General features: G+C 39.8%; 2 protein-coding genes across 2 annotated transcripts in view; one reads left to right on the forward strand and one right to left on the reverse strand.

The window, feature by feature from the left end:
• Positions 1-84: 84 nt before the first annotated feature.
• On the reverse strand, positions 85-4,741 carry LOC311258492 (protein ANKUB1-like). The gene is made up of 6 exons (XM_084354806.1): positions 4,533-4,741; positions 4,006-4,149; positions 2,302-2,518; positions 1,828-1,942; positions 849-1,748; positions 85-516 (listed from the first exon to the last, which is right to left on the reverse strand). Exons 1-6 carry the CDS (start codon positions 4,716-4,718, stop codon positions 435-437), a joined length of 1,644 nt encoding a protein of 547 aa, XP_084210932.1. The 5' UTR covers positions 4,719-4,741; the 3' UTR covers positions 85-434.
• A 2,322-nt stretch (positions 4,742-7,063) lies between these two features.
• rnf13 (ring finger protein 13) overlaps positions 7,064-23,699 on the forward strand; it is a 46,675-nt gene continuing 30,039 nt past the window's right edge. Inside the window, exons 1-4 of the mRNA XM_084355036.1 lie at positions 7,064-7,278; positions 11,910-12,155; positions 12,416-12,496; positions 22,460-22,582. Of these exons, the coding sequence (XP_084211162.1) occupies positions 12,042-12,155; positions 12,416-12,496; positions 22,460-22,582 (318 nt within the window). The 5' untranslated portion in view covers positions 7,064-7,278; positions 11,910-12,041. The remainder of the gene's footprint in view (positions 7,279-11,909; positions 12,156-12,415; positions 12,497-22,459; positions 22,583-23,699) is intronic.

Consider the following 23,699-nt stretch of genomic DNA (forward strand, 5'->3'; position numbering starts at 1 on the left):
TAACCTTTATTGGAAGTTTGTTTTGCTCACTGCACAGCTTTGCACCAACACATATTCAGAGCAGAGGAGTATGTTAGTGCTCTCAGCCTCGAATTTCGACTGTAAGGCCAGTCCTTAATTGGACTTTTGTCAAACACAAAATTGCATTCATTAATCCTTTTATTTCCCCAAACTAAAACTATATATCCACAAAATCTTCCTATGTCTCTCTCATTCAGTGAAGACTGATAAAAGGCAGAAATTAGGCTAAGCACATAAAGGCAGACAGGTTTAGTTTTCAATGACACACTAAGCCTGAGATACACTCCTCAGTTGTCAGTCTGAAGGATTCTTCGTTGTCCATTTCAGGTGGCCGATGCGAGATCCATGTGCAGCTGGGGTGATTGGTGACGGATCTGGGTGGGACTTGCCTGTGACACCAGGATCCATGAGTATCAGGCTATGGTGTGGACATGCTTCCTGATCAGGGCCCGTGCTATGCTCAGCTGCTTCAGCCAAGGCTTCTCTGTGAAGGTACTGTGTAAGAGAAACATGTATTACACACAGTAAACTAAAGCTGTCCTTTATAGCATTGATCAACATCTATAAGTCTTTATCAATCATTAATAAATTAATTATGATACTTATAAACAGTCTATAAATATAACTACAGAAACAAATGAGGCCCTCTGTTTCAAGTCAGTAGTTTAGTTAGTGCAGCTGTTTCTGTCTTACACATTACCTCAGAGCTACATCTTCCTGTTTTGTAAGGTAAGGAAATCTTCTGTTGAGCCACAAAGTACAAAGGTAAATGCATCTACCCTACTTAGCAAGAGTGGTGAATAAACCTGTACAAAAAGCTTAGAGACCTGGCAATTGTCCAGCAGTGAACTGCATTTTCTCTCGGTGTTCGGCCACAGTGGAGAGAGAAGGACTCCAGAATACAGGCAGGTTTTGGTGACACACCAACAAACACCGGCCTGGGAATGCTTTCTCTACTGGTGATTGGTGGAAGTGTAAACTTCCCCCTGCTGTCCTCCTCCAGTAAGGCATCCTCTCTACTTTTTAAGTCTTGATTCCTCTTTTTCATCATCTCTTTAAGGTCACCAGGCTTCACAGACTGCAGGCCGGGTAGTCGTGGTGGTGCTGTTTTGGAGGGGAAGTATGAAGGTGAAAGTAAGTTGCTGATGGGAGTCAACGACTGCAAAGCTTTAGCCTTGAGTCCTCTGCTTCGTTTGGTCACATTTTTCCTCGATTTTGAAGACATATTTGGCTGATCGAAGCCATCCACCAGCAGAGTATCTCCCACCCTGGCTTTGAATGCAGTACAGGTGCCCTGGCATCGATTGGAAGCTGCCCTTTTCTGGCCCAAACTCACCCAGAGTTTAACCTGGAGGTAGATACGCATGGGCAGAGACATGTTTGGAAGGGATACTACCGAGCACAGCTTGTTGGCTAAGTAGCGCACACAGTCCCTGTGACCACGCTGAAGAGCAACTTTCAAAGGATCACGACCTGAAGGGTCCCGACAAGACAGCATCAGAGGGTTTTTGGTGATGAAGAGCTTGAGGATGAGGAGCTGACTGCTCTCAGCAGCTATGTGAATGGGACACTTTCCCGTGTCTTGGTGGGCGGTTTGGTGGCACCACTGGCGGTATGGATGGACTCCCACTGGTTCCTCAGCATGCATCCCCCTCTCTAACAGCCAGTCTGCCAGATCAAGGTGGCCTAAAGAGGCAGCGATATACAGAGCGACCTGCAGCTGAAACCTGGAAAGCAGGAGAAGAAAGAGTCACTTTTAAGTGCTGGATTCTAGTCAGAGTTTTATTCATGAAGGGAATATCTGACCTCATCACTGGCTTCTTCTCTGATAGGTGGCTCTGGACTGTGTATCTGTGGCCCCGGAGGCAACCCTGGAGGAACTCCACCCACCCGTCCCACGTGTCCAAACGCAGAGTGATGCCTTTGTTAAAAAACAACACAAAGAAAAGGTATGTATTTCAAAATAAATGGGTTCTATTTCAACTTCAGATTTGTCCGTGCATGGCTTTGGCAGAAAACTAAGAATCTCGTTGTCATGCAAAACCGCAACTTCTTTCTTTGTTCATGTGAAATTGAAGCTCTGTGGCATCTTTTCATCCTTAGAGGCAGTTGACATGAAAAGTAAGTCAAGTTTGTCTATCATATCGAAGCTTTTAGGTTTATGCCTCGTTAACACTGGCTGTGCAGCAGATGAAGCATGTCAACGTATGTGACCATAACTGTTACTATTACGTTTCACGCATCAATCAAATAGCAGTAAACAGAGAAAGCAGATCATACCTATTTTGATGTCATAGTCTTGTAGTTGGTTGCAGTCATAGAGCTGCACACCAGTGGATGTGCTCAGTCTGAAGGCGCTGACAGGGAAGCCACTTTGCATTGACACCACAGTTTTCAATCTAGCAACGGATGTATGCAGAAGAGCTTTACTTCCCATGATTGGTAAGGTTTCTCCTGTCACAGCATTGAACACACACATCACAGGCCTTCGTTCAGTCTGAAAAATAGTTACGATGGCACAATGGTGTAGCTGTTAAAATGACAAAAGAGCAAGTGAAGGCACAAGATGAATCCCTGTGTTTATCAAAGAAAGGATCACTCCTGCTGAAGGAGCGTTGACCGACCAAATTCTGTAACATCAGCTTCAAAACAACATTAAAATGTAAAGTTCAAGTCAGAAGTATGAGTCATATTTTTAAATTGTAGTTAATTTAGTGCATTTTATTTGTTTGCAACTAGGACCACCATGTGTAGCAACAATTACCTCTCAAGTCAAATCATTTTGCAATAAATAGTTTTTAAAATTTTACTTCATAACCTTTATCTTTGCTTTTGTTTAATGTAAATATAGCAAAAGTAAGTGAAACACAAGCAAAGAGCAAAGATGACTTTGCTGCCATCTTGTGTTTGACATTATTTATCACATAAAATCAAGTGCCACCTTCTATTATTGAAAAGACTGAAATTAAGTGTATGCATTGAATTGTCGAGATAACTGCTGTGGAAAATCCAGAGCCTGGAGAGAGTTTTGCAATGTATATAACAACAAAAACTCTGAATGTGATTTACCATCTTACACACAAATGATTTCGACTTGATACATTTATATAAGAACACATTTGAGAACCAGGGGTGACCTGTTAAAGTGGACAAAAATGTGTCCAAAAGATGTGAAATGTCAAAGCAAAGTGGCTCAGATTGAAGACAAAAGCCCGGAGAGTGAAAGTGGGCCAAAAGCCTATATGGCCTGTAGAAAACAACTATTTTTATGAGAGGCTGTTAAATGATAACAAAAGCTGAAAAGGGACACACACTCACTCACACACACACACACACACACCGCACACACACACACACACACACACACACACACACACACACACGCTTACCACTGTCAACTTTTACACAAGGTTGCCTGGTGACGAGTCTGGAATGTGTCCTAATACTAAAAACTGAGTAATGGGGACAAACTAAAGATCTCCATAAACTCATTTCCCTCCAAGCTGCCGCTCGCATGGGAACATCTTGTTCTCTATTACCGCAGCAGTCCGAGACAAAATTCACTCACTGTAAAAAAGATGTCTTTGATGAGAAATAATCCCAAGTAATGAATATGTATGGAGTAAAAGATGCATTTAACTGCCCTGAAGTGAAAAGATTAAAGATAATGTATTTCTGGAAGTGACAGCATACATCTCCTGTCATAGCAAACGTTTGTACCATATCCAGAGGGAGAGGTTGTCTTTAACATCTACTCTGTAACATTTTGTTTTTGTGCAAATAAAAGTATATTATATTGCAGATACTGCATTGCAATCATCTGTTTATGTAAAACATTTTTAAAAATAGCTTTCAAAGTTTTAGGCCTAAAGCAAAGATGCACTTCAGCATCCTCTCTCAATGTGCATTGTTGTAAGCTGATTGTGTTTTCCTGCAAATCCCAACTCAGCTCCAAATCTCCAAATCCTTTTGATGTTATAATACCTTTATCAGGCATCGGATGGCACTGCCACTTGTGATGCCCACGTCACACAGAGCCCAGCTGTCCTGTAGAGCTGCACCCCCGTAGCTCAGCTCCAGGTACTGCCGGACCTGCTTGTCATCAGAGAGTTGCACAAGAAAGGTTTCCTGCAGAAGAGACAGGGTGGATATTCATGGAGTCAAGTTCTGACCAAGCAACGAAGCATGTGATAGATCATGTTCAACGTCTGTAGATAGATTTGCTTTTCCATGTGAGCGCAATCATTTCTGGATATGTAAGATAATATCTAACAGATAACTGATCATTGCTATTTTTAGTGTGTGCACACAGAAATACATACAGTATGATAAATCATTTTGCTATTCCAAATGCCAAACAAGATGCCAAAGATGTGAATCCATCAACCTGTCTCTTTTCCATTGGTGAAATGTCCAAATCATAAGGAAGATTTTCAAAATGCTGTAAAAAATCAAGAAATCAAAGTCCATTAACAGCGATGACGCTGGTCCACAACTATTTTTATTATTACCTTCACCATCTGCTTCATGTCCCCTGCAGTCATATCAGGAGGGATGTCAAAAGGCTCACAGGAGCTGTCGAAGCAGATGAGGACTCTCATGGTCAGGACATCCGTCCTCCGTCTGTTTGGCTCCTCTGTGGTGCTCTGGTTGGACAGGGAAGTGAGTGTGTGGTGTTTCTTCAGAAGCAAAGTCATTGTTGAAAGAGGGGCAGGAGTTGAGTGGGGAGGGTTTGTGAAAACACACAGCTCTGCAAAGTGGGATCTCACAAGTCAACAAATAACAAAGCTATGAAATGTAAGTCATTTTAGAGCTCCATTAAAAAATAGATATATTTCTAAAATATTGATTTGACAGAAGTTGATCAACCATGCGTTTTTTTTTTTAAAGTTTGTCCATTTTGGTTTTGAAAGGGTTTCTTTATCCAGTAGATAAGCTGAGAATCATTCAAATGATGGTAAGTCTCAAAGTGCAAGAAATAAGGATAAAATAGGTTAAAAAAGGTGAAAAAATGTTTGTCTTTGTATTGAAAAAAATAAACATCTCAAACTACACCTGTGATTGGCCTACGTTGTAAATAGTATAAAGGGTTAGGTGAAAGTGCAGTTTAGTATCTATTTATCACAAGTCTAAAATGACTTTATAGAGACAGAAAAAAATATGAAAAAATCATAGTAGAAATCATACATTGTAACCCAGAAAGAAGAAAGCCACCTCAGCGTTGGTAGACATGTACTAAAATGTTGTGTTGCATTTGACCAGTTGTTGAGCCACAAAACTGAAGTAAGATTTTTCTCATGATGTCCATACACCTGAACCCTGTTCACCACATGGGCCTGGAATCTTAGTCACAAAGTTCAAATGTAGTTATAGACTTCTTATCTGAAAGAGACATTACACAGCAGTACGTCACAGTGCTAAAACAGTTTTATTTGTGACTCCGGTTGGAAATGTGGTCCGACCCCAACACCGTCCTACGTCAACTCTACGCTCTGCCTTTCATTAAGGAACAAAAGGACTACCAAGCGTTTTCACACTGTGTTGAAGGAGCGTTACAACAATTTGAAATGTTCTTTGATAGTTTTACAGAGGTCTGCTAATTTGCATTTGACCTTTTAAAGTCAGAAGCTGTTCACATTGTTTTTGTGTTCAGTCTTGGCTCAGAACAAACAGTGACTCTGCTTCTTAAGGTTCAAGACCTGCAAGTTGTGATAATTTGTTGTTTCTTCCACAAGTGAGAACACAAATTAAATCTAACTACAGAAATGTAGATGAATGTTGTGTAATCTATTAACAGAAATAAAATAGAGGCATACCATCTTTTCAGTATGTTGCTGTAGCAGAGCACTCCTGCTCCTTTTTACCACCCTGAACTATTAATTTTGAGTCTGTTCAAGTGAAGTTTTTTTCCTGTCATTTGAATTGTGCTTTTATTCCTTGTTTTTCTGAGAGTACAGCTTTTGCACACCTTTAGATCGACAGGTGCATAGGAGAAGACTGAAGGACAACAAAATCAGGAAAATAGATGACATGATGACGGTCTAAGTACCGAAACGTTGTTGTCATTAAACTTGAGCTGTTTTTCTAAAAGTTTATGTTGCAAAATATAGTTTTATGATGTTGATATCTACAGTTTTATTTTATAGGTATTTTTTTCTATGTTTCACAACGAGCATTGGTTGATTAAGAGGGAGTCCTGCAAGTTCATTTATTTCATGGATGATTATATTCAACCTTGAACAATATATATATTTTTTTCCTTAAATTTGACATGTGATCTAGGCAGTGATGAGGATGTACCCAGATTTAATGTTCAAGGTGGGTTTATCCATAGATTACATACATATCTTGTGACAATCCTTTTTTTACGCATGACACTACAGTTATCCCATCTAACAGTGCAGCTTGACTCCACATCATTTATTTTGTTTGTTGATTTCTTATTGTTTGAGGTAACTGTACATTTTCATCCCATCCCTCCTTTATGGCCTGTGTTTAGACATATTCCCTAGGTTCCTATTTTTTCATGTATTGTCAATAAAAACTATATTTTTGGCATTGCAGTCTCTGTTTCCAGTTTGTTCTGGGTCTTATGTATTGGATATACCTTGTTTACATATATAAAACGTCTTGAAAACATGGATTGCAACAGTTAACGAGGCCCCCTAAAAAGAAGTGCACCCCATTTACTATAGATGGTGCTAGAGGTTAAGTTGTGTTAGCTGTTCCACGATTTTGTTTAAGGGGGAGATCGACATTTGTGCGGATGAAAGGGGGCATACACTTTTTCGACTTTAAAGATATACTTTCTTTAAATATCCCATTCTGCTGCCAGTTAATCTCCTAATGCACTGTTGCATCTCTAATAAAGCTCTAAATAGAGGCTAGCTGCTTGGTTCAGGGAGTTCATGCGACTGTAAAAGGCAGCAAATGGTTGTGTTTGTGTGCCATCACGTGGATATGTTTACGTCTGGGGTCACTTCCGGAACGGCATTGATTGGCAGACGATTCTTCCAATCAGAGGCCGGATGCAGAGCGGCGCGTGTGGCGGAAGTTTGCGCTCTCATGAAGGCAGAAGCTAGCGGAGAGGATTAAACTGTAACGTTTATGGTCATATTCACGGACCAAACGGGATGAAGTGCATCCAAAACCTTCGCTGTCGTGCATGGCTCTTGACGCGACGCATGATAAAGGAGAGCGATGTCACTGCCAGCAGCTAAATTCCCGGACAAGATAAATCTCCAGGCAGAAATAAAGGTAAACACCCACGACAAGCCTGCTAGCTACCCATGCTAGCATCATGCTAACACGGGAACAGGGCGCTCTGTTTTTGTAGCTAGATGCACACGTTTTAGGGTGTCCACACACCAAACCACTAATTAATTTATGGGTGGAACTGCACCCCAAAGATCTGTAGCTCACTCTGATTGATTGACATTAACGATACTGGCTATTTTCGTCAAAAAATGTTTCGTGTGTAAACCGTAGCTCAACATTAACCACTGGGATTTGGGTTGAGAAAGTTTTTTCTGATTCGCTGATGTTTGGTCATTGTTGACAGCATGTTTTGGCATTTGGTGTTTTTCCCCCCCATAACCACACTTCTTCTTTGAATGTAGTCATCTCACCATTACCTCATAGTGTATATTAGTAACTATGATTGCAGTCATTTGATGTTTAGTCATCATCTGCTTGAAGTTATCATGAGCTTTCACTTCCCCTTTGGTTCTTTGTTTCATAGAAGATCTTTTATATGGTCTATTTAAGTGATCTGTCTCTGCCACATAGTTTGTGTATTTCATGAAAAGATATGTTTCAAAATTTGCATTTGAGTCACAGATGTAAGCGAAGTTACACCGCGGAGGTCATATAAAAACATAACTGCTCTTTGAAGACATGCAAATGTCTTCTACAGTATACAATGTATTCTTGTATGCTGTATAACGCCACAGTTCACGGCACAGTCATTTTGTAAATTAGTGGTAGTACTGTTATATTGCTATATTTACCTAACAGTGTTTTTACTAGGAGTCGACAGATATGACTTTATCGAGGCCGATATCGATTAAAGGAAATCAAGGAGACTGAAAACAGATATTTGGAATCGATGCTCTAAAAATGAAACTGTTTGTGTCAACATTTTTAAAACAACCAGTACAATTTACTCAGGAACTGTTCTCAAGTACAATTTTGTGGTACTTTACTTTCTTACACTTCATACTTCCTGTTTTCATTTTACTTCATACATTTAGTTTCTAGTCGTTTTCATATTCATATTACCTTTTTGTTTGCAGGCTATTAATTGTGACATGTTACCGATCAGATATAGTTGTGGGCAGGACATTGTGTGAGAGGATGTTGCATCAGAGCCAAAGTAGCACATTTTTAAATTGGCTGATGTTATCGGCAATCGGACAGGAAACCACCGATACTGCAAAATATTGGCCCTGATAATTGGCCACGGCCAATAATTGGTCTACCCCTAGTTTTTACACCAATATAATGAAGCACCATGATTTCTCAGTATTAAATATGATAAAAAGACTTAAAAGACTCATTCCCATATATCTATGTGTAGACACTTCACATCTTGCGTTCACATTGCCATTATTTTGACAGATATTTTAATTGTCATATAATTCACGATTTGTGGGAATGATCATCGGCTTGTGGGACTGATTATCGGCACTGTCCAATTATCTCACACAATGTCCCACCCACAACACATCACAATTAAACAGCCTATAAACTAAAAAATTATATGAATCTGTAAAGTAACTGGTGACTAAATTTATCAAATATCAGTACTGAATATTGGATATCAGTCTCCTTGGTTTCTAATAATTGGTATTGGCCCTGAAAAAGTCGTATCAGTCGGCCTTAGTCTGTAGAAAAAGATTTGTAGACCAGGACATCTCTGCAACACCACAGTAATTCAATATAACTAAGCATGCACAATATATACATTTCCTAGGATAATGGGAAATTTATACTATCTACTATGTTTTGATGTTGGTGAAATTATAGGCAATAAATAGACACAATAACACAAACATCCATATCAGGTGCCACCAATGTTGTTTTGTCACACATTTACCTTTATCAAAAAATTGCTGCTTATTATGATGGATTTTTGCACTTCGCTGTATTGCGATTTCAACTGTATTTAGATTAATTGTGCAGCTCTGCTGAAATGTACTGTATTATGACATATCAATATTGCAATAAAATTACATTTACTCTAATAGACAATATCATATCTTCCACACATTATATAGATTCATTTATTGTGTCTCTCTCTCTCTCTCTCTCTCTCATGTATTTTGACACACTGGTATCATCTGAATGATGGATGAGGTTGTCACAGTCCTCTCAATATTCTGTTTGTTCATAAAACCCATCTCCTAGATGTCATATCTTTATGGGTAAATAAATGAAGGCACACTTTAAAGGTTTGTAAGAAAGTTGATTTTTGAGTCTCATTCCCAACTCGTCAAATACTGTTGCTCTGGGGGTTGTATGTCAGGTTGGCTGCCATCCAATTGCGTCAGTATTTGACAAGTTGGGAATGAGACTCAAACATCAGCTTTCTTACAAAGTGGACCTTTTTAAGACACGGTTTAAAATTTGACTTTGGTGTACACACAACAAAATATACTTTTTCCACCACCTTCTCTCCAAACCCCCAAACAATGACGATGATTAGTTGGCTGGTTATGGCTGACTCTTTATTTATTTATTATCTTTATTGGGGACATGACCTCACAGAGACCATACTTTACGGGAGCTGCTCAGTACGCAAGACCTTGTTGTTTTGTGGGAAAAGGCATCAGCAGCATTAGTAGGACAGTAGAGATGGAAAGTTACATAACAAAGCTCCAGTCCTGTTCCACAGATGTGATTACGGCTTAAGATTGAACCTCGGTACTTTTTACAGTGAATTGTGCAGATTGGAAAGATAAAGCAGGTGTGATTTCATGGCTGTATCTTGAATTGCTTGTATTTAGTTTAAAAATGTATCGCTGAGTTTATTGGTTTTGGGCACAGTGGTCAGTTATTAAGATTAGGTAGAATTCTTTCATATATTTTTTATTATATTTTTTAGCCATAAAACTTCAGCTAAGTTAAACCTAAATCTAGCATGTATTTGTCGAAGATATTTTTGTTTGAGGCAACAGTGTGACTGTAGGGATCTCACTGTTTCAAGGATTCACTTGCTTTAACAAAGAAAAAATGTCTGAAAATGTTTTACCAAAATCAATCTTCAGTGTTTCTACGGCTGAGTTGAGGCAATTTATTGAGCGCAGATGCTTAGACACAGTGTAATGTTTCGTAATAAATGAGGACAGGTGCTACTTAAGCAGATGTCCCCATCTGTTCGAATCATTACTGCTATAATACATTTGGCAAATTCCTCGGATATAAACTAGACGCAACACATGTTGGCATTGCAATGAAATGGAAAAAATTAAAAAAACTGAAATCTGGGGGAGTATTCCAACCAGGTCCAGCCCCCTCTCACACACCCTTGATGTATTGATTTAATTAGAAAACTTCATTGTTTTCTAAATGTAACAAATGATGACCATAATCCCCAAACACTACTACAACACAGCTTAGTGGTCTTAAGCCTGGCAAGTCCTTAGCTGTTGCTTTCTCCTGACCTGATCACATGCTGCCCTCCACTTTGTGAGCTTGTACCCCTGAAGCTGTGGTGTTCGGCCTGAAGCTCACTTCAGTTCTCAGGAGTCAACTGGCTGTCAAACACAACACATAAGACACAGAACTGACACGAATATGAAGCCTTAGCTAGCAGCAAGATAGTCCTGACACTGAGCCAAGACACTAGCTTAATGAAAATTTACTCAAAGGATACGTCTGTGGTCTCCAAAGAGTGCACATTGCTTTTGGAAGGTATTTTCCTTCAAAATAAAAAAGATACGAAAACCAAGCAGTGGTATCACTGATGCTGTTGTCCAGATGTTCACCAAATGTGTTCTGCAAGCTGAAATTCAACCAAATTCCACCTCAAATGAACCTCCCGGAAGGCGCACTCCACATGTGGAGTGAGATAATCTAAAGACCAGATGCAGGATTGGAACTGGTCGAGGCTTGGACAGCACCGCTGAAGCAGTCGTGCGAGTCAAACACAAGTAAATTAGTATGAAACAGTCAACAGTGTTGACAGCTGAATCCCAGTACAGCTAATCTGTCTGACATATTTTGTTTAAGGCGCCAAATATTACATTTCTTTCTCCTGACACGACAGAAACCGTCACATCTGCATATGAAAGTTGTTCTGTTGTAGCTCACCTTGAAAAGAAATTGGCAATTCAAATTTTCCCTTAAACGTCAATGTCAATTCCACCCTGCAAGATCAAATTACCCCTATTTACAATATGTGTACCTGTTTGCTCTGAGGACAAGTACAATAAGTACAGATTACTTGCAGTAGATTATAATAATTTCATACAGCTTGTTTTAAACAATGTTCCTGCTTAGATCTCCCTTTCACTGCAAAAACTCAATCTTATGTATAAAAATATGAGTATATTTGTCTGCAATGACTTTTTTGGCACTTGTTCCATTGGTTCCATGTTTCTTATTACAACCAAGAAACACACTATGTATTCATAGTTTTTTTTAAATGTATTTTTGAAGTGGCATTTTTTCCAATGTTACAAAAAATGTTGCATTAATGTGAGTGTTAGTATGACAAGAGTGAGGAGCTGCTGAGTTTGTGGTTCTGAAACACCATTTTGAAGTGCTTGTGTCTCAATCAGGATTGTAACTTTAATTCATATATTAAAGCAAGATATGTCCACACTCTTTATCAGCTTTTGTGGGTTAAGGCTTTACATTTACACAAACGTTGGTCTGTTTTCTAGGTGTGACGACAACAGGTGTGTATACGGGCTCCTCTGCAGGCCAGTGTGCATGGTCATTTGTGTGTGTGTGTGTGTGTGTGTATGTTTACGAGTGAGTGGCACAGCAGCAGAGGGTTGTAACGTGATGCCAAGATGCTGCTGTCCCTGGGAATGCTGATGCTGTCGGCCACGCAGATTTACACCATCTTCACCGTTCAGCTCTTCGCCTTCCTCAACCTGCTGCCTGTGGAGGCCGACATTGCTGCTGTGAGTATTTCTTGATACTTTTAGGACTATACATAGAAATATACAACAGTAATTTAATAGTGTAATGCAGTTACACCCCCACCTATGCAGAAACACAGGTTAGCAATAGCAACCTCATCGCTATTTCAGGCCTGTTTTTATGCCCCCATCGGTCAACAAAACCTTGAAAACAGACCTAATCCATCCAGTATGATGATGCATCAGCCTCTGTTAAGTATCTTGAATTAGTAGTTATTAAACTTACTTTCTCCTTCTTCCAGTACTCGTTTGACAACAAAACAGAGAACTTTGATGACCTGCCTGCACGGTTTGGCTATCGGCTACCGAGCGATGGACTGAAGGTGAGTGCAGAGGTGTCAGGTGTCTTTTACTTCTAGAATAAAAGACAAGTTCCTACAAGCCATTCCAAGGTTTTTATGATGACTGATTGGATTTTTTGTATGGCATATATTCACTTTACATCTCCACTGAATTAGAGTTTAACCATTAAAACATACAAATGAAGGACTGTGGTTAATGAGGAAGAAGAAACTCCTGACTCGGTATTGTTATTTTAATGAAAAGGTCACTTCCTCATGTGCAAGGAAGTGAGCAAAATAATGACTTGTTCACAGTTAAAATGAGCAGAAAATTAGGGAAACATATAACATAAAAGCAAAAAATGTGTGTGTTATCATTTTGTTAAGATCAAAAAGGCTGGACTGGAACCTGCTTTCACTCCCACATTGATTTATAGGTTTTTAAATGCATGGACTGACACTGTAAAACATCTTTAAAGTCACTAATGTTTTATGATGCTGGTAAAGATTTATTTACATTACTAATGTTCATGACCACAGCAGAATTCAAGCCAAATGGTTTTCAAGTCAATATTAATGTCAGTATATGTGCAGCAGTAGCCAGCCAGACTCCAAAGAGCACACATTGTAGAGCTACTGTAAAAAGTAATCAAATTACACTGAGGCTGGACTTTAATGAAGTGTAATAGCATGTAGTGGAACAGCTCCCAAACATTACTGTACTGTGTAGAATTGTGATAATGTGTGTTGTTGTGAGGTTTCTGCATGCTGCCCCCCCACCCAGCAGCCCTGGTTGATGCACAAAGCTCACAAACAGAAGGGATGATTCATGTCTGCTATCTAAGCCGCTCATTGTGGCGTTTCTCACAGTCAAGAGCTCAGCTGTTGCTGTTGTTGTTGTACAAATGCTTTTGAGGGACTGAAGCAAGCTGATGGCAAAATACTTGTGTATACGTGTATATGTGCTTAAGTGCAGGTTAGGCACTGTATATTCAGACATTCATAATTACTGCCACTTATCTAAATTTAAGGATGCTATGTTTCGCATCGTTACACCACTACGGCAGCAGTCCCACACCATATTTTTGGCATTGTCGCATGAGTTGTGATCCCATGATATATTCGAGGTATTAAAGGTCTGGTTAAGATGATTGTTGGCATCGGCCTCACACACCATGACTTTTGGTGACTCTAAAGGTGACACACCATGTCATGTTTCCATTTGCTACTACCTTTTTTCAACAGAACATAATGGGAAGTGACAGAAATGGGAATGCCCCTAAAACCCCAAACCAATAACAGAAATATTCTGACATTTTACCGTTTAACTATTTCAGGATGAGCTTCAGAAAATGAAAAAGTTCACTTATTTAGTCAAGGAGACCTGTTTGTACAGAGACCTGTTTGTACAGAGACCTGTTTGTGCAGAGACCTGTTTGTGCTGTATGTGTGTTATTGTATGAGTGGAAATGTCCCTACCATAATAAGGCTTTCTAGGTACCATCTAAATAGAATGAAGGTAAAATCAATGTGGACAGCATCAAAATTTAATTTCAGAGTAAAATCTTTCTACTGGTTAACTATTGCAATCGCAACTTTACCATTTTGTTATTGATGTATAGGAAAACACTGGTGCCATGTCTGCGTACAGGTATCCCAACCGTATGGAAATTTGGCATATAGAAAAACAAGGACTGCATGTTCGCCACTAAAGTGAACACGTCCCAACAACTTCCCAACTCACTCATTTTAAATTATTCATAGGATAATATGACATGGTTTATCACTGCTTGTTTTCTACTAAACAATGTATTTTGTCACACCCCTAGTGTATTACTGTACATTTATATGTATACATGTTTGTTGATTTGGGCTGCGCCAACGGCTGGCTGTTGTGAGTAATGTGTCGCCCAGGTTCAGGCAAACAGTGGGATTTTTGTGCACATCACGTCATGTTGCTGTGTCTATGTGTGTGAGTAATATTCATCATATGTTTCTGTGTTATGAAAGCTGAGAGCTGGCTTTAGTCTCTCTGCTCTCTGTCTCAAATTCACATGTAATCTCTGCTTCTTATTTTTCACCTCTGCGGCCCTACTGCCGTCTAGCCGGGGCAGAGTGGCCATGTGCCATGCAGACATGCTGCCCTAGTCCCTGAGGGCTAAACTCAATCTGTCCAGTTTAAAGTTACTCTGCCCGGCCTATTTATGCATTTGTCTGAGTGAGTTTGGCGGTGAGATGTTGAGCTGAGACAACGGATGTGATTTGCAGATGCACATAGCAAGACTCTAACGTAAGAATACACCTACATTATCACCATTATCACAGATGAAGGAGGGGTAGAGAAGAGCTTCCTGTCTTCCTTATTGGAAAACACTGCAGACTTCTCTAGACATTTGACAGTGCAGGATGCCATTTCGAGTTACATAAAAAAAAGGTTCACTTTCCTTTTCCCCATCACAATCGCATTAAATATTTACCAACACTTGTTGCACCTGCTGCTCAGATGAAAACTGAAACCTAGTAGATTCTTAGTAAATCATTGTAATACATATAAATAACCTACATGTACTCTGTCCCCACCTACGTCGAACACCTTTCAAAAACAACAAGCTTTAGTACATCTTGATTCGAGTGATCGACTTCACCTTTTCCAACAAAAAATATTTAAGTCGTTTCTGACCATGTAATGTGTATGCGCTATTTACTGGCACTGTAAATTGAAAGAAAATCAGTTGCCCTTATTTAATTACGAGATAAACCCACTTCAAATGTTGCAGCCTTGCAGTGCTGCAGCTGTATAATGCCTGGAGAAACCTCTGGCATCACAAGACAGCACAAGTCTGTTTGTCTCCGGAGGATTCCCCACAGGGAGCGAGGCTTCAAACAGAGCCCTCCCTGTTTCCACTTACACAACCAGGGCTGTTTACAGTTGCCTCGGGGTGCTCAACGCAAGGCTGTGTGCACACCCACAGTATGCAACAGTTATGCATTGTTTAATTTGTGACGTGTACATATTAGCAGCTTGATTTTGGAGACCAAAGGGGAAATAAAATGTAGCACAGCAGCACATGCCAGTTTGAAAACGAATTCTCACCATGCCATGTGCACATTTTGATTGTAAAGCATAAAGGTTCTGCAGTGTTGCAGCCGTGCCATGTGTGTACAAAGATTGACATATGAACTTTGCAGCCTTAATTACAGTAAATGAAAGTTAAAATCGAGAGCAATGGCAGAGGTCTTTGCTACAAACTCTGTAGACAAGGTTCCGCATTGTGCATGATACTAGCCAAGAATTGATACCTGTCTTAAAATAACTGTTCCCTTTTTGCAGTAAACTCTTGACACACCACTTTGCAGTTTTACTTCATTTTTGCAGCCACTTTCTTTTCCACAATTATAGACTGATCTGTGGAGATGGTCTGAGAAGAAATGCTCGGTTTTCCTTTGGAAAGTCTGTGTGGTTTGGACGGTAGAGCAGTGGAAGAGGCCTGGGTTTGACCACTGGCTAAGTCTCTGAGGCACACACTGTAAAATATGCAAAAATACAAATGTGCAAAAAATAGAATTTGTACCTTTTTTAAAGGCTGGTTTTTATGTGAGAGGTTGTCCAAGAATCGCAAACAAAGATGTACTTTTATCAAAATATTTCTGAGCAGCAGAATGGACTTTATTCGTTCAGTTGGTAAACGCCACATTTTGCACAAATCTCTGCAGTTTTTTCCTCTGGCTTCGATTAAAATCTAGAGACAAGAATTAGATTGAAGCTGTTAACATGTTTTGTTTGTTGGAAGAGTTTATAAAAGGCGACAGGAAACACTCCTCTGGTGTCAAATCTTTTCCTAAATACCACATGCTGAGGGAAATATAGTGACATTGTACCACGAAGAGGCTGCGTTCTTTGAGTGGGTACTTTTCTGCTAGTTTCCCCTGCATTGCATGCGTTTCCTCTGGTTTCTTCATTTTCCTCCCACATTCAAAGACATGCCATTTTGGTGAACTGAAGACACTAAATTGCCCGTAAGTTGTCTGTTGTCTGTCTGTGTTCACCACGTGTGTAACCTACTGCATTCACTCATTTCAAGTGAATGAAAGTAATAAATCTTAAGTCAAAGGTTGACTTAATCGCTTGTTTTTGCACTCATCAGTCTTCTTCTCCAAATTGAGCTAGCTAAGGTGTCCACATGTGAAGTATCTAAAAGAAGTTTTGAAAGAAAATTAAAGTTTAGAAAGCGCTTGTAAGTGGACCTTATGTTGATATTATGGCATCGAATACACATACAGCTACATCTATTAGGCGCTATTTATCTGTCTACGTTGTTTTGGCACGGGTTTGTGAAACTTTGGAGATATCTGCCTTCTCATGAATATAATGGGACTAGATGGCACTTGGCCTGTTGAGCTCAAAGACCTGGTTACTCAAAGGAGGCAAGCTAACTAAGGTAACTAAACTAGCTAATGTCACAGCTCAGCCATGGAGGACACCAATAATGTTGCATCCATGCTGCCACAAGCACAAGTCTCTCATCGATGAGTAAATGCACACTTCCTTCTGCGTGATACAATTGGTAGGTGTAGTTCAGTTGAAAGGAATTAGTTCCTACATGATACTGCTCACAACAAGGTCTGGATTATCCTGAGTAGCCAGGTCATGATTTCTGAAAAGAGACATTGCTGTTGAGTTATTCAAATATATTTTTGGTCTGCCATCTACTTCCATTATATTCATGAGAAGGAAAAAATACATTTCTACGGCCACTCGTCAACTCGCACTAAATCTATATTTATACAACAGCACCACAGTTAAAGGGAAAATATGTGTATTTATTTAGGGGTGAATCGTCTTTTAACATGCTCATCTGCTGTGTCATTGTGTGGAAGATATGTCTCAGTTTCATTAGTTGCTTGTGATTAAGATGGAGCATTAATGTGGTCACTTAATGCACCTGCATGAGTCATGTGTCTGGCACCTAATTCTGGTAAATGTTTGGTAATGAACTAATCATAGCTGCAGATAGTGATAATTCCTGTCAGTGTCCTGATGACTTACTAGCTTTATAGTTTCAGGCACATCTTGATCACTTTCCCCACCTACATTTTCCCAGCCGGTCTAGAATGTGACCCAGAAATAACCCACATGTTTTTTTTTTACATTTAGACCACAGCCGCCCCATTTCTCTAGCATTCCTGTTCAGGTGGAGTGAAGTAATGGGATAAGTTTCTGTAATAAGGTCAAGGGTCAATGCCTCAGGACCAAGTAATTGATGTAGTAGATATTGTGATTATAGCAATGTTGAAAAGTGCAGTGTATACGTTTGTCTATTTGTAAGCGAGCTCTGTAGCCACACCTGCTTCCTGTTGTGGAGGTGAAGCAGGTGGGGGGTTTTGAAGTGGTTTAGACAGGAATCTGAACATCGTTGAATCTGAGTTTGGAGTCACACAAGCTTTAATCTGCTTACAGGAAGCCACAGTCAGGCTGCAGCAAGTTATTAATTCCTCTGTTTTTCTCACTCCGAACCCAGAGCAAATCTGCAAACAAGCCATATAGTGAGATTATAGTGGCAGGATTAAAGTGTGATGAACTGTGCAGTAATTTGAAATAGTCTACCACAGAAATCCCCCCTCCGTCCTCTTCCTCCCTCTTGAATTCTGCAATAGAAAATCCTTCTTTTTCAGTATTAGTTGAACCAGAGGAAATAATTACTGAGGTTCTTTTTAACAAAACTATATTTACTTATTATTTATTATTATAAAAATCAACTCTATTTATGTCCAGATCTCCAAGACAGTAACTCCAGAAACCCCTGAGTATATGGTGAAGGAAATATATCACTGACTGAACACTGAATGTTGAGCATATTTTCAAACTTGTGTCAGGTTAGATTGCAGTCAATCTTTTAAGAGGCACTTTTGGGAACACCATTAGACCCAAAAGAAGTGGCAGCTAGACACGTCTTACTTTAGCTTTATGATTCTCAGATATTTTTATATTTAAATATATAACACCATAGAGGACAGCTTTTGTGCACCATAGACAGATGCGTAGGAGAAGACTAAGAGAAAAAACTCCCGCACACTGTCCACTACACTTGCAATTAAGTTTAAAGACAACAATGTTTTGCTACCTAGACCTTCATCAGGTTATCTGATGATCTGAACCTGAACCTAAAACCTAAAATTGCAAGTAAGGTGGAGAGTGTGAGGGAGTTTTTTTCCTGAATTTATAACACCATGAAATACAGCCCTTTACATTTATACAGTTTGTAACCTAACATATAATTGCAGCATTGACACAAAACAAAGAATGAAAACTTAAATGCTCCCCTTCCTCAACAAGCTGTGGTCTATAAATGCTTTTTAATTTTTACTGGAATTATGTTTCTCTATATATGCGCCCAACAGAAAAACATTAAGGTTCAGTAAGATTTATTTTGAAATAATCTCAATTATAACTCTTACTTTAGCAGTTTTAAGCTTTTTGCATTGCCAAATGCTGGTGTGAAGCTTCAGAAATGTTTTGTGGACTACAAAACTTAACTTGAGGGTGGCTAGATAACTGAATTTTCATTTTTGAGTTAACTTTTCTCATGAGATGAGATGAGATGGGTTAACTTTTCCTTTAACATAAAATGATTCCACACAGTGCGGTAAATATGTTCAGTCACAGATCTTTATCTGGCACCAATGGATGCCCTAAGCTGTGGTATCTAAATTGGTATCTGGAAAGGAAAAGGGTTGGTCAGTGTATCTCTGCCTACAATTACTGTTAACCTCTTCCTGACAACAGATGGGGGCTCCAACCATAATCAGCTAAACCTGTCACACTGGAACCTTTAGGTCATTTATACGTACATACTACTTTAACATTGTAAGACACTTTCTTGTTTCTAACTTCTCACCACAGTCTCTCCCCCCTCTCTGACACTTGCCACTATTTTGATTGTGCAAATGGTTGATGAGTGAATGTGAGCTAATTCTCTACTTCAACATCATGTGCTTGATGAATAATGTGCCCTCATTTGGTGTTTTTCCAAAATGTTGACACCTTGGTCAAAGACTAATGGAGCAATGAAGGGGAATTCCGTTTGGTATCGTACAGTGAATGCACATGATTTTGTTCTAAGACAACAGCCTCATATTCACAGTAAAGAGGATGATACAAAGTTTCTACACTAAAAAAACACCTAATTTCGCTTAGCTTGGACTCTGACAGAGCAGTAGAATCAGTTAAAGTTGCTATTAGATGTTTCTGTCTTTGGGTTTTTAAAGTGATGACTTCGCACGGACAGCGTTTTATCTACATCTCCTCTCAGGATTTCTCCTCCTTCCCCAGTTATTTCCTGTTTTTCACCGTCCCATGCTCTCTGCATTCTGCAGCTCTGGCAGGTATTTTTATAAAGTGTTTTTTCTATCCAACAGAGGGCGCTCTCACCACTGCTTTCAAAGTCACGGGAGGAATGTGAGGCAGTGGCACAGTGATGTCATTTAGCAGCAAGGCAGGGCTGCACTGGAGGAGGCACCCAGAAGTGACGGTGGTGGTGAGGGCGGTGGGTGATTCCTCACATGCTTCTCCTCCCCGTTGTGAGATTTCACGGATGACCCCTTTCATTTGGCCTTTCATACGTCAAGTTTTATTAATGTTAAGCTACAACCAGGCAGTGCATTCAGTCAGCAGCATTGTCTTTTCTGTCCAGCAGTGAGGTTCAGTTTTGCTCGTGAATTCGATGTGTCACTGTGGTCGTTTTTCATATGTGCCTCAGCTGCTGTCAGTCGGTACAGATACACTCGCAGCAAATCTGTTGGCTGCCAGCAGACCCTGGCCTAGAGAGAGAGTGTGTGTGTGTGTGTGTGTGTGTGTGTGTGTGTGTGTGTGTGTGTGTGTGTGTGTGTGTGTGTGTGTGTGTGTGTGTGTGTGTGTGTGTGTGTGTGTGTGTGTGTGTGTGTGTGTGTGTGTGTGTGTGTGTGTGTGTGAGGAAAAAGTGCTGACTCTCTTTGATATATGGGCTAGTTTTTGTGAAGCGTTGACTTTAAGAGAGAGAGAGCTGAGTCCCAGAGTCCCACAGCAGTCCATACTTCCTGTCTACCACCCTCCCTGCGCTGACGCGCGCACACACACACTCTCACACACACACACACACACACACCCACACACAGTGGTGTTACATAGACTTGCATAAGAGCAGCAGAGGTTTAGAAATGTATATCTCATCAGCTCCCTCCCTCCTCATATCTTGTGTATTTTCTCCTTTCATCATCTCTTCTCATTTTATCTGCTCTGGTTCTTTGCTCCTTCTCTTTTCTAACCATCTGTCTGCCTCTTTTTGTCTTCACCTTTCTATTTTTGTCCTTCTCCATCCGTTTTCCTTCTGGTTTTCCTCTTTTGTCTGCATTTCAGTAGGTCTCTTATTTCCCTTTGCCTCCATATTTGTATCTTTTTCTTGTTTTCCGCTTTTGTTCTCCTTCCCTGTAGCACTCTGTCAGCCTCTCTCTCACCCTCTCTCTCTTTCTTTCTTTTCTCACTATCTCCCTCTCATCAGTCACTTCAAAAGCTTTTGTTGGAAATGGGAATAAGACAGGAAGCCTCAGAGGGAGAAAGAGAGAGAGAAGGGGAACACAGGGTCGAGAGTTTGTCAGGGCAAACTGAGAACACCAGCATTCGTATGAAAGATGCAAAAACACACAGGTTTACATGATCCCTCAAAGACATGCATAATTTTTGTGTGTCAGTAGTATTCGTCATTCCAGTGGAAAGTTTTGTTTTCATTATGCATGCATTATCATGTGAAATTTATGTTTTATTTGCCATTGTTACATCTGGGGCTGCGAAAGAAACGCACCCCCTCGCAGCTTTTATTTTTTATTTTTGTTTTTCATCTGCTGTTGTGATGGATGTTGTTTGTCTGAGAACAGCAGGGGTGGTTGAAAAATGATTGTGCTGCTCAGATGTTGAGTCGGGGAGCAGGCAGTGGGGTCCTTGGATGTACATGTGCTGTGTTTAATGCTACACTAAGCAGGTCTCTAAAATCTGAAAAACAAACGTGAATATAGCCTGAAAAGAACTGCAATCTGCCAACAAAAGGCTATTAGAAGGTTTTTGTGATTTATTGTTACTCGCCTACAGTCCATCAACTGTCAACTTAAACAGGGCTGTATTGATTAGTTCGATGCTTTGTTCGTAACATTGACATTCAAATTCAGCATTCGAACACTGCACAGCTTCATTTTTGCATGTCAGTTCATTTGGTGTTTAAGCCTGGTATTTCTGCATGGTGGCAGATAAAGATCAAGGTACACTAATATTATTATTATTCTAACAAACTGTTTTAAGGTCCAAATGTAAGAACTGATTGAAAAAGACAAATGTAAGCATTACCAAAATTAACAACATGTTTTTATCTAATGAAATATTCTGCTTCAGTCCTTTTTTGTCAGCATTAAGCCTCTCAAAAGCATTTTCACTCTGACAAAAAAAAAACTGCCACAGGTTGGTCTAGCAGCAATCTAACTGAACCATAAATTACATTAACATATAACCACCGTAACAAACTATCTATCTTGGCTCTAACACTATTATTGTAATTTCCTCAAGTCATTACAAAAACAAAAAGGCCACATTATCTGGCTGCATTCGCTTGGCTCGGCTCCATTTACTACAAGGAATCACTTGATTCAAATTGAGGATTTTGTTTGTTTGATTAATACGTCATGAAATATGATGACAAAGATTCATTTTAAAAAAAACCTCAATAGAGGCTTATAATGCAAAAATGAAGTAATTTGGTACAGCCTGAAGCATAAGTCACAATAAGTAGAACTGTTTATACGTGTCTCATACTAAATTTTAATTGCGGTGTATCTTTGCATTTTAGGACTAGCTAGATGGTAAGATAGATCTTATCTTGGGGACTGCCTGATTTACTTCCAAGCAATGACATTTGCTTAAACTTGAATATAATTCACTCATGTGTTTAGCTCACCGTGTCATGTCTGATGATGTCATCCCTGCAGGGCTTCCTGATTGGGGCGCGACCTGAAAATGCGTGCGAGCCCATCGAGCCCCCTCCGAGGGACAACTTGACGGGCGCCTTCATCGTCCTTATCAAGCGCTTCGACTGCAACTTTGACATCAAGGTAAAGTGTTTGCACTTGTTGCCAGTGTGTATTTGGTTATTGTCAGAAATGGAAGTCCTTCCTGACTAAACCACGCCACACCTTTCACGAACATCTCTATTTTTGATCCAGACATAACAGTTTTAACTTTATGTCCAAGCACACTTTAATTCTGGTAGCAGAACATGGCACTGGCTGTGACCAAAACTATGTGCAGCATTGTTTTTGTTTCATTTGTAATTCACTAATCGGCCTCCAAGTGTAGTTTTTTGGGAATGCTGTTTTACTGCATAGCAATATCTGGAAGTGATTTAACCCATCATTTATTTCAGCAGCTGTTAATTCACAAGGGCAAGCTGCCAAAACTATTATACTGTGTGTGTGCAGGCCTCAAACTGCATTTATATCAGTAGGTGGTGTTTCAAAGTTGATTTCACAGAAGCTCTTAGATCAGCTGGTTCAAGCAGGAAAACAGGAAGCAACCATTTCCCTAAATATCATTTTCCTGTATGAGCATCTATTCTGCCCTACTGCCTCTGTCTTTTTCTTCCCCTCCTGCTGCTGCTGCATTTTTTTGTGATAAGGGGTTGAAAAGTTCAGTTTGCCAAATACGTCAACATCAAGCGTCTGTAAGATGGAGAGAGATGATCTCTCATCTCAGTGAGGCATCCAGCAGAGCAGCAAGATGAAGAAGGAGTGGAAGACTAAGAAATATTACCCGTATGACAATACAAAAAGCAGTCTAACCTGAGTTAAAGCCTGACTAACTGATTCAAAGACACCCACAGTGGCTGTAGATTAACTCAGGATTTTGAGTTGAACTGGGTCGATTGCAGTTATGAAGAAAACGCATGACGTCAATTGTTAATTTGCATAAAAATTGAATTTGCTGCTCCAGTTTCATGCCTCTGCCAGTTTCATCAAACAGATGACAGCAAGAATGAAATCTTACGATGACAACAAAATACAAAGCACAAGGATGTTTGAGTCCTTGACGACACATTTCTTGTCACATAATTTAGACATTTACTGTGGAGTGTAAATGTTTTTCAGGAGTTTCTGGCAGATTCTTCAGTAGTGAACACATTCTCTTTTAGCACTGACTGTACAAGATAAAGTTGGACCTACATTCTCTTTA

This window comes from Pagrus pagrus (genome assembly GCF_965226575.1).
Source record: "Pagrus pagrus genome assembly, chromosome: 6".
Classification (NCBI taxonomy): Eukaryota; Metazoa; Chordata; class Actinopteri; order Spariformes; family Sparidae; genus Pagrus; species Pagrus pagrus.

Excerpts from the sequence above, each read along its gene's own strand:
- LOC311258492 (XM_084354806.1), bottom strand. The coding sequence starts at position 4,718 with ATGACTTTGCTTCTGAAGAAACACCACACACTCACTTCCCTGTCCAAC. Across the intron at positions 4,150-4,532 it reads ACATGAAGCAGATGGTGAAG|GAAACCTTTCTTGTGCAACT; the intron begins GTAATAATAAAA and ends TCTCTTCTGCAG. Across the intron at positions 517-848 it reads CACTGCTGGACAATTGCCAG|TACCTTCACAGAGAAGCCTT; the intron begins GTCTCTAAGCTT and ends TCTCTTACACAG.